Genomic DNA, 12,278 nt, shown 5'->3' on the forward strand with positions numbered 1-12,278 from the left:
CCTGATAAACTTGATACCTTTTCACCTTGTAAAAGTTCTCAAGAATCAATTGCATTGGACGCTAATTCTACAAATATTAATTTTTAACCATGTTGCAGACAGAGGGAAAACCCCTCATCCATCTGTAGGGTGTCAACGGATTTAGTTTCATTCCGTTACTACCAGAACCGATCCCGGTTATAAGAGTCGGATTTGATACTTTAAAAATTTAGATCTGGTTCTTAACGGTTTTGTGTCTTAAATTTGTAAAGCCACCCTCGGTAGAAAAATAGGCATTTATCAAGTCCTTAAAAACAAACAATAAGCTTCGTAAAAATGTGTTGTCTTCCTCACTCTTAAGTTGCGAAACTAATAATGTAAGGAAGAGGAAAAAGAGGAGAGCTCTAATTCATAATGTATTGCGCTAAGGTGATGTAATAATGTAAGGAGGAGGAAAAAGAGGAGAGTTCTAATTCATAATGTATTGCCTAAGGTGATGCAAGACGAACAAACAAATAAATAGTTTCCGAGTAGAGGCCTAGCTAGGTCACTTCCCTCAATACCATATGATGCTCGTCGGTAAGTGTATCGTTTGTTGTGCCGGGGCGAAGCGAGGTTTTGAGGAAAGGGGTGCAGAAAACAATCAATGATTTTTAGTCTAACGGAATAAAATTCTAGGCATATCACAATGTGAGAGGGGTGGTGGGGCCCACTTCCATCATTCGATACATCGCTGTTCATTCATTCGATCCCCACAAGGTGACATTGGCGATGATTTATCCCGGCCAACATAGAATCGTTGTGCAAAAAATTCCGTTACCCACACCAAGGGATGCAAAATGGACTTGAAAGACCAATTTATACTAAAAAATGACAAAGGCAACTATTATTATTGGGATTCGGAGTCAGTTGGCCTGGGTGTGTAACCGCACTCTAAGCTGGCTTCCCACCGTTGTTGTGTTGTGATAAATGTGCCGATTAGCTCAGCACAACACAACCAGTAAAATTTATCTGTTAAATTGTGCCTCTTGTGTTTGAATTTTAGCATAATTGGCATATAAATGTATGGATTCATCGCAATTTACACCTCGATACACTTGCACTATGGCGTCTTAATATTCTTTTACTATACTTTAGCCTCTTAATTGTATTTTTATTACGCTCGTGGATGAAGAAAAATCGGTTGAAAAAGTCAGTAAATATGCGTGTGTGTACGACTCTTCTCTTATTGCGCACTCTTTTGCCGCTAGTATATGAAGGAAACCTATTATAGGGCTCTAAATATTGGATTTTGAGGGCTCACAAGATGACAAAATCGGGTTATGAAATAGTAATCAACAAAACCCCATATCAAACTATTTTTTGTAGTGGCTAAATTACCCTCGATGAATTATAAAATTAAATTTATTACCTTCTCCTTCTCTTTTCATTCATAAATCATGATGAAGATGATGATTATAATTTCATCATGACGAAGATGATGATCATATACAAAATACTAAATCTATTATCTTCTCCTTCTCTTTTCATTCATAAATCATGATGAAGATGAGGATCATAAAAATACCCTATTATTCTTCTTTCTCTCTTCTTATTCTCCGTCGCAATAAAGAAGACGATCACAAAAAGAAAAAAACTAAGAAAACCGATCACTTATTTTTGCTTTTGAAAACCCCCAACTTTGAACTATAAGCTAACCTACGGTTGGGAAAATTCATACTTCCCAACCGTACGTACAAGTTACGGTATGGAAGTATGATTTTTTTAAACCGTAGGATTTTTGAACCCGGAATATACGTAAATGACATACGGTTGGGTTTCCCAACCGTAGATATAGCGTACGGTTAGGAAACCCAACCGTAGACAGTTCTGAAACTATTTTTTCAAAAACCTAATTCGATCGATTCCATCTATCCATGCATTAAAACTAATGAAATAAGATGGGTTTTTTGATTTTTACCTTATTAAAGTCATTGTAGGTGGATTAAGTGGTGTTAACCGATAATGAATTATTTTGAGAATTGATGATTAATCGAAGAAATAGATGATGGAGGTGATGGGGAAGAAGAAAATGGAAGAGTTAAAATGAGAGGAATGAAAACGAATTAGTTTTAGGTTTCAATATTTTATAGGTTAAGAATATTTTAGTATTTTTCTTATGAATTAGGTCTCCTTATCATCATTGTAGGATATTTGAATCCTTAGGAGCCCTCAAAACTCTTTTCTTGCAACCCTACAATAGGTTTCATACGAAGACGAAGTCCAACCATATATACGAATTGATACAGCCATACAGCTACAAACACTACGCGGGGGGTCCATGACTCAGTTATTATGTACGTATATGGACAGTAGAGTTTTAGTTGTCTCTCATCATAGCGGTTTATGCAACATCAATTGGACCGACCAAATTTATCAATAGATTCAATACTGCAGTGGTACATAGTTCTGTGTGCAATACGATTAATACATTTACTTATGTTTTTGGTAAGATGCGGATGGAATAGTAGTGTGGGTGCAGCAGTATCATAAAAAGAATTTCAGCAAAGCAGAAATTGAAGGACAGGAAAATCTAGTGAAATTGTGCACCGCTATCCGCAGTTTAACCTTGAGGACAAGGTTATTCCAAGGGAGGAGGATTGATACGTCCATGGTTGTTGTACTAGTCAAACATAATGCACTATCCTACCTGTATTAGAAGTTGGTTGTTTTATTTATGTTAGTAAGATCAGTTAAGCAGTTATTATAACTGCCAGAACCTATTGTTATATATCTATTTTTTATCTAATAAGAAGATGACGAAGATTTGCAGATTATTCTACTTCTGAATTCTTCTTTTCTTCCTAGCTCTATGTCTTCTTCTTTTCTTATTCTGTAATATTCACTTTCACAGTTACTTGGGTCTATCACAATCAGTGTCGTTATTTGTATATGAATTTTGATTATCTTGTATTTTGGTGTTTTTGATAATTTTGTAAGCAATCATGTAATCACTATTTTGGTTTGAATGAATTGAAATGTGGTTTCCATCAAAAAAACAAAAAAAACAAAAAAAAACAATCACCAAGTGGTCCGGTGGTTGGCATGCTCCCTCCCACTGTGGAGGAGGTAGGGGTTCGAACCATGTAATTGCTCAAATCCACTTCAATTTAATGAGTTTGGATATAGTCTAGGAACCATTAGTTTAGGGCATCAAAAAAAAAAGAAAAAATGTACATCGCAATTTACACCTAGATGCATTTGCACTATTGCCTTAATGAACGTACGTACCTCAGCCTCTTATTTGTATTTTTATTACGCTCGTTGATGAAGAAAAATTGGTCGGCAAAGACGGTAAAAATGCATGTGTACGCCTCTCTTTTTTATTACACACTCTCTTGCCGCTAGTATATGAAGATGAAGTCCAACCATATGTATGAATGATACAGCTACAAACACTACGCCGGATGGTCCAGGACTTTATGTATTGAATTTAAAATTAGGAATTTATGTATTGAATCTAAAATTGATATGTCTACATATGGACAGTAGAGTTTTAGTTATCAATCAATTGGACCGGCCAAATTTATCAACACATTCAATAATGCAGTAGTACATAGTACTGCGTGAAATACTACTTTTCATTTTTATTCTCTTTTTTTTGGTAAGATGTAAAGAATAGAATACATAGTAGCGTATCTGCAGTCCTACAAAAAGAATTTCAGCAAAGCAGAAATCGAAGGAGAGGAAAATCTAGTGAAAATAGAAATGGAGTACTCTAAAGTACCAATGAGGTCCTCATCCATGGGTGAAGAAGATGAACATCTGGAACCATCTACTCCAACCGGACAATATTATAGCAGTTCTTCGCTCTCCATGAGCATTCTTGCAGTTTTGGAATTAGAAATTCCAATCGATGACTCCCAAACTATGTCATTGCTTGAGAATGTTTTCCTCCCCATTAACCCGCGTTTCTCCTCCCTCTTGGTATACTCTACATGCTCTAGTCTTAGTGCGACAGTTTGAGCTATATATTGTACTAAGATTTCATATAGGTTTAATTTGTCATGCAGGTTACAGGAGAAAATGGAGAAAAACATTGGAAGAAGGTTACGGTCAATCTGGATGACCACGTCAAGGTTCCATTGTTTGAAGAAGGGTTACCGGTGGAATGCTACGATGAGTACCTCCAAGAATATTTATCAAAGATAGCTATGGAGCGGCTACCACAAAGTAGACCGTTATGGGAGATTTACATATTCAAGTACCCTACAAGCAATGCAGCTGGGACAGTTGTGTTTAAACTTCATCATGCCCTGGGTGATGGATATTCACTCATGGGTGCTCTCTTTAGCTGTTTACAAAGATCTGATAATCCTTCTCTTCCTTTAGCTTTTCCAAAGATCCGATCCGACGATTACATGAATAAGAAAAAGAGTGTTTTTGAGACTTTGTCCATGTTCAAGAACACTATAACGGATTTCACTTGGAGTCTTTGGAAGGGTATGTTGGAGGATCATGCTAGCCCTATTAGGTCAGCTAAAGAGGGAGTTGAGTTTAGGCCAGTTTCAATCTCTACTGTCACCTTTTCTCTTGATCAGATCAAAGAAATCAAAGCAAAGCTTGGTGGGGTAAGATTTAATAGTCTTTCACTTCTTCCCGTCGTTTTAATTTATTAAGTTCGTAGGGTATATGTTCTTATTTGGAATTCTTACCAGTATATATATATGTTCTTATTTGGAATTCATTTCACGTTTATGGTTTCCTCAAATCTGTTAAATTTTTAATGAATAAAAATTATTTTTTTTCTGAAACAGACGCTTAACGATGTGATCGTTGGTGTAATATTTTATGGAATAAGACTATACATGGAGACTGCAAGCAAGGGTGCTGGCAATGCACGTTCAACGGCTCTAGTTCTACTCAACACTAGGGAAATAACCACTTATCAATCAGTCGAGGAAATGGGGAAATCAGAAACCAAAGGTCCATGGGGTAACAACTTCGGCTTTATCCATGTCTCCATCCCTAATGCAACCAATCTTGATAATTCCGATCCACTAGAATTTGTATTTGAAGCTAAGGAAATGATCACGAAGAAGAAGAACTCCTTGGTCGTTTATCTAACTGGAAAATTAATCGATCTAATGAGCAAACTAAGAGGTCCAGAGGTAATTGTTGCAATCAGTTTTATTCAGAATATTGCAATCATGTGATGTCTCAAAATCTATTAATTCAAACATATTAGTATCTCCAAAATGCAGGAAACCTCTAAATACATACGTGATGTCATTTGGAAGTCAAGCATGGCCATATCAAATTTGATAGGACCGGTGGAGAAAATATCTCTAGCAAACCATCCTGTTAAGAGTATCTACTTTATGGTGGTGAATGTTCCTCAGGTAAGTTAAAAATTTATTGGTTTATTTAGATTTTATCACAGGATGTAGGTATTTTTTTCTAAATAAAGCATAAGATGTAGGTATAATGAGTAGGGTATTGATATCCCAGCATATTTGTTACAATTAGAGTTTTTTTTCTTTTGACAAAACTGGTCATAAATACCCAAGGTGACCAAATTTGTGGTACAAAAACCCCACTCAAATATTGGGATTCATTAAAACTCCATCTTAAAATAAATTATACAAAAACCCCAAAATTTTAAAAAATGGATACAAAATTCCCAAATTTCAAAATTGGTTTCATCAAATTTTATGATGAAACCAAAAATCAGTTTCGTCAAATTCTATGAGGTTTCATCAAATTTTATGATGAAACCAAATTTTGGTTTCATCAAAATTTTGTTTTTTGGGGTTTTTGTGTTACTTTTGTTTTGGAGGTTTTTTTTGTGGTTGGATAGTGACTCCTTTGGGGTTAAAACTCGCGGACCGTTGACTCTTTTGATAATAAAGTTTATAATCAAGGCTAGATGGAGTTAGTAAAGTCGTCGAGAGTGCTCTAGGCGGAGGCGTACTCCCAGTAATTATCCTTATCAATTTACCTCGAACTGAAAATACATAATACTCCCTCTGCCCTATTTTATTGGTCCGGTTTGACTAGTTCAAAATATAAAGGATATCGGAGGAAATATCATGATTACCCTTATGAAATGTTAGATTATTACCAAAACTAAAACCAACATTCGTAATATTTAAAAACAAACATATATTGTGTAATTTTTGAAATGTTTAAAGAAGATAAAACATATCTCCCCACTTTTTTAGGTTATATTATCAATCTTATATTGTATTTAATATTTTTTTAAATAAATAAAAAGGAACGAAGATAAATATGATATATATTAAAATGCTTTGTTTCCTATTGATGAAGATATCATTTAAGATTTTAGGTTGGTTATACTAAAAATAGTTTTATAATAATAGAAAGTTGAAGGGTATATTTGAGAGTTTAACTAGAAAATATGAAGCTGGCCAGTATTTTAGGACAGACGAAAATAGAATAGAGGATGAAAATATAAAGACAAAGGGAGTAATGTTTTTACACGAAAAAAAAATTAAAATAAAAATACAGAAAATAGGTAGTAAATGGTAAAACCACTGATATCTCTAGAAGATTAGACATAAAACGGTGTTGGACACACATATGTTGTCTCGTTAAAACCTTGTCAAGGAATATACACATGAACAAAATCTTTACGAATGAAAGAGAGTACAACATGATAAGTCATAAAAAAGAGTTCAGTTATAAGAATGCTAGGATAACTAAAACATTTACAATTCTTCAGTAGCTTAGGAATTCTACGTTCTCCTTCAGTACCCAATGCGTTGTCTTGTAATACTTGCAGTATGTGTGTGTGTCGATAAATAAGTTTTGAAATTCGAGCGTCATGGCTCATGTTAGGACTAACAAAATAGGTTCATGAGTTCTTCTAGCAACAAGACTGATAGATGTGTCACAACGGCTTGTCTAGGAAAAGGGGGTCCTGCTAATGATTGCGGGTAGTTGAGCCATTGCCACGATCGATGATCTTTTGGTGAGAGTTGATTTTGCCTTTTCGAAAAAACATTGCCAATGGGATTACTAGCTCTTGAGATTAATCTACTTTAGGAAGAAGCCAAAATGACATAGTCAAAATTGATTTCAACTTCATGCTTTTTTTTCATAAGAGTCTTCTTTTTTCTATTCAAAGAAAAAACAGGGATGTTGATTAAATTAGACACATAACATAATTAGATGGAAATGCGAGAAAATTTTTGATAGGGGCGTTTTTTGAAGGATGCATGTGGGACAAATGATATGTTGACACATGTCTCCCATATTAATGAATTCTGTTTCCAAAAATACCAACATCAATTAAGAAAACCAATTTTCTCTCCAAAAATACACTTATTTAATATTTTTGGAAACATAATTCATTAATATGTGAGACATGTGTCAACATGTCATTTGTCCCCCATGCCCCCTTCAAAAAACGCCCCCATCAAAAAAATTCTCTGGAAATGCTAACAATACGCCACTTAAAAAGATAATATAGGCAACAACATATGAGTTGGTAAAACAAGATCAAAACCAGATAATCTGAACCTAAAAGCTATGAAAACTGTAAAAGGTGAGTCCAACTAATAAAATAGATATTAACCTAACTAATAAAACATATATTAATCAATAAACACAACTAACTAGATCTGAAAATTGTAAATAAGGAACTGGGTATTAATGTTCACTATAACCAAACAAGAGACTTAAAGTAACGCTAAGTATCAACACAACTTAAATGTCAACGTCTACTATATTATCTAGCATTCCAGACTTCACATAATAGGAAAACACCCAGAATCCTAATGTTCAATGTAATGTAGTGAACCTGAAATGATGTCATTAGAACACTGAACTAGCTGATGTTCGGATTAGTTCAAGTTAAAAACGCTAAACTAGTTGTTAAAGGATTAAGAAAGCATTAAAACTAATTATAAATAAGAAACAAAAGCAACATGGAAAAGTATAAGACAAGATACAGAAAATAAGCAGACATAAATAGTTACAGCAAAAAAAAAGTTAATTACAAACAGTTAAACTAGCAGTTAAAAGACATAAAACCAAAGACAATTACCAGCAGTTGCACTAGCAATTAAAATAAATTGATGTCAAACACTAACAATTAATCTTACAAGGCTACGCTAACATAGACTAGTAAATAAACCATTAGGCTAGCTCATGACAACTACCTCCCAAAACATATACCAAATGCAAACTATCATGACTATGTCGACAGTTTGCAGAGAAAACTTAAATTAAATAATAAGTAAACAATTAGCTAGCACCAGAGTACAGTATATTAAAAGGAAAAAATCGGTTGTACTTGAATTATGGCCATTGAAGTTTTAGTTTGAAAAACTTGATGAAGAAGTTGAAAAGAAAAGGTCATTGTATAACTAAACCAGAATTTTGTTGGATATTCCTTTACTTGGCGATTATACCAACCCAGACGTTAAAAATTTAAGTAGCAAAGAAAAAAAAGGAGACTTTATAATAGAAAAACAAGGAAAAAAGAAGCTAGCCTTTGAGTTTTGTTGGGTCAGCGGAGCGGGGGTCAAGATATGAGATTCTCTTTTGCCATACATGTGATGAAAAAGAAGTAAAATTAAGATTCGACAAAAAATGATTACTCGCAAAAACACAAGCAAATCTCTTGGCCAACCTATTAAAAAAAACAGTCAGAAAATGTCACAGAAAATCACAAAGCAAACAACACAGTAAGAAATGGAGAAATCCTAGTTAACAAAAAAACTCAATGAGAATGGGAAAGAACTAAGGCCAGAAACAAGGAGAGTAACATGAGATACCCAAAAGTCAAAGAACAAACACAGAAACTAATAAAAGAACTTAGGTAATACAAAGACGGAAAAAAAGTTGTTTGAAATTAAACATCGATACACTAAAGGAACATGGAAAATTAGAAGACCCACTGAATATAAATACGGAAACGTGGAAACTAGGATAAATAATAAAAACTCAAGAAATGTTGAACAAAATGCACATACACTTATTTTTTAAAACAAAACCAAACAAAGATATACCAAGATTAAAACCTGCAAATGCACATGGAACCAAATTAAAGATTTTAATCCATTTCTGGAACCAAATTAAAGATTTGAAAACAAAGACATAAGTGTGAACAAAACATTGAGAAAATTTTTAAGACAAAAAAGGTAACTTGAAATTGGTTTAAAAGAATAACAATATTTGGGATTTATTTTCTAAAAAAAAAACAAAATTATGTTAGCTAAAAATAACATGATAAATTCAAGACCGGATGATGGGGAACCCACTCAAACATTGGGGATCAGGAGTATCACCAAACAACTTGGATCATCCAATCACCAAACAAATTAAATATAATAAAAAAAATGGGACCCAGTTAACATTGGGATGCAATAGACAAGTCAGTTGATAAACATAAATCCGCAAACCCAATCATCTTTGGGGAACAACAATTTAAGTTAATAATAAAAATTCTGACAGATCAATATTCCAAGATCAAACATTAAAAAAACTATATCACAATCTTAAGAAGATCAAGCAAACAAATCCAAACCTCGGATCCCTTGTTGTTGTATCAAGCACACCAATGCTAACAACAACCTAAAGAGGAGAAAAAGTGCTTGAAAGATCAATACTTTACGCATAACTATATCAAAGTTGCATAAAGAAGAAATTCACTCATATCCCATGTTATTATTATATCAAATACAACAATACCCACAACAACTTGAAAGAGGACAAAAGAGGTAAGACAAAATCCTGAGAAAAAATATGAACAAACAACCAGATCCTAAGAAAGAGTTGTGTTAATTAGAACCACAACATACTTTCTCACCCCGTCTAATAGAGAGGTGTTTTTTTAAAAAAAATTATGGCAGTACGATGTAAAAAATTAAAAAACCTAAAAGAATCATCACATATATGTTTATTAAACACTCATATACATTCCTCATAACCCATAATCCATTAATCACCCGAAGATTAGCTTAGAGATTACTCATCCATGGCAGAAGAGTAAAAGTATTTGTGTTTTTGGAAGAAAAAAAAAGAAGGAAATTTAGATTTTTAATTGGTCTCAAGTTAGCATGTCTTACATATATTAGTCAATCTTTGATATGGGCTTCCTTTACGTTGATATCCAAGAAGTATATATACTCTAAAACATATTCTCTTTTAACGTTAAAGCATATTTCTCTCATAACATGATATGAATTATTTTATTTTTTATTTTTATAATATGGATAAATTGGTCAAGTGCAGAGTCTCATGGTAACAATGGTGAGCTACATGGGAAAGATGAAGATAGCAGTTGGAGCTGAGAAAGAATTGATTGATCATACATTGTTCAACGCTTGCTTAGATGAGGCATTTGAGAGAATTTTCAAATCTTCTATAGACTCAGTTCCTCGGGATTAGACAATCTATATATCATTTATTTATTTTGTTTTGCGAGTGTTAATGTTTTCTATTTGAATAATGTATCTGTGTGTGTCTGCGTGTGTTTAATTGATTCATTGATCTTATTTTATCCAAATATATGAGAATAGTGTTTTCACTAAGATACGCGTTATAGATACACTATGTGTTGTTATCCGGACAGTATTGGTTTTTTTGACCAGGTGTTCTCAGAATTAATCCATCAGAAATAATCATTTGATCTTGAAACCACCAGAGATTGCATGATGTCTTGTGTATAATTACATTACAAGTTTTAATTAGGCTATAGGGATTTTACCGTCTCAAGATCGATGAGAATGGGATATGGAACCACATGGAGTCAAGCAACGACACCTCATGAGCCAAGAAAATACAATAACTAATTCAGGTGATTTTTTCTTAAATTCAGGGGTGAAATGTGATGGTTGTTGTTAAAGTTTCAAGTTATGCTGGTGATACTCTGAAGATGGATAATTCCAGATCTGAAAGATCAGAAACTTCGATTGATCTGTCTAGTTTACATGAATGTAGAAAGCATGGTGATGAGATACCTGAAAAATCGGGGGTCTAACAACCACATCCAATATTTCGATTAGCAATCTGTAAGGACTAACTCCAATATACTTTCTAGAGAATCAACTAGACAGTTGTAGATGGTGGATTTTCTACAAGGGCTAAAATCATAAACTTATAATTATACGAAGCTCTGATCCAGAAATCAGACGTGAGTATTGAGACATGGGTCTCTCATCGAATTCTCAACGGAGAGTACTTTCTCTCGGAGTACATGTAAATATGTAGTCTCACGACTGGACAACGACATATCTCATGAATACTGAACACTTTCAGTGATTATTTCTATGTAGTATCACGAGATGGACGGCTCCTAGACAGCTTGCTCTGCTAGTATAGAGTGATAACGTCTTCAGGAACAAACAACGAGTTTACCCTGACTATATAAAGGATATGACTTACCGACAATCTCATATCGGGATAATTAATGCTCCTAGACAGCTTGCTCTGCTAGTATAGAGCAACAAAGTTAATTATTCCTAATTAAGATTAATTCTGCCGTGACATTCACTACTGAATTCCCAGAATAATCTATTATTGCTCCTATTCCATGGTAGAATCCACGAATGGTCCCATGGAATGGCAATAACAATTTGTCCTATTCCATTGTCGAATCCATGACTGGTCCCATGGAATGGAAATAAACAATTGTTCTGATTCTATGATCGAATCCACGACTTGATCTCATAGAATAGCAATAACTATATTATCTCATTACTCCGATTTCATGATCGAATCCACAACTGGTCTCATAAATGGTAATAGATAAATCTTAATTACTCTGATTCTATGGTTGAATCTACGATCCCATGGAATGGTAATGCTCCCTTTATTATTCTGAATTCGTAGTCGAATCCTCAGCTGATCCTATGAATTAATAATAAACATCTTATTACTCAGTTTTGTGAATTATTCTCCACTGAATTCCACAATTAGTAATAATTAATCAACAACCGGGCGTTTGAGCTATCTCTAAGTAAGTCCCGATTCAAATGGTGAAAGTGTATTTAACGACGATACACTAACAGTCACCGCACGAATGAGTATTTCAAAATACAACGAAACGATGAACCTATGCAAAATAAGGAAGAAAATAATAAATAATTAAAAATATCGACCTAGGTGCTGAGAGCACGGACACACGACCGACCGACCATGTTCTGATCAATCCCACGCCAGTTTTATATTTTTAATGCATTTTTATTATTTTCCATGATTTGATGAAAATTCTCTCATTTTATCAAATCTCCTTCGTCTCGAGGAAACTCCTCGGTTTCATGGTATTTTCATAAATTCGTAAAAAATAA

General features: G+C 33.9%; 1 protein-coding gene across 1 annotated transcript; it reads left to right on the forward strand.

The window, feature by feature from the left end:
- The first annotated feature begins 3,635 nt into the window (after nt 1-3,635).
- On the forward strand, nt 3,636-10,533 carry LOC113291132 (O-acyltransferase WSD1-like). The gene is made up of 5 exons (XM_026540700.1): nt 3,636-3,945; nt 4,032-4,589; nt 4,776-5,129; nt 5,223-5,360; nt 10,222-10,533. The coding sequence occupies exons 1-5, from the start codon at nt 3,727-3,729 to the stop codon at nt 10,375-10,377; spliced, it is 1,425 nt and encodes a 474-aa protein (XP_026396485.1). The 5' UTR covers nt 3,636-3,726; the 3' UTR covers nt 10,378-10,533.
- Nucleotides 10,534-12,278: the final 1,745 nt, after the last annotated feature.

Source organism: Papaver somniferum, chromosome 1, assembly GCF_003573695.1.
Source record: "Papaver somniferum cultivar HN1 chromosome 1, ASM357369v1, whole genome shotgun sequence".
NCBI lineage: Eukaryota > Viridiplantae > Streptophyta > Magnoliopsida > Ranunculales > Papaveraceae > Papaver > Papaver somniferum.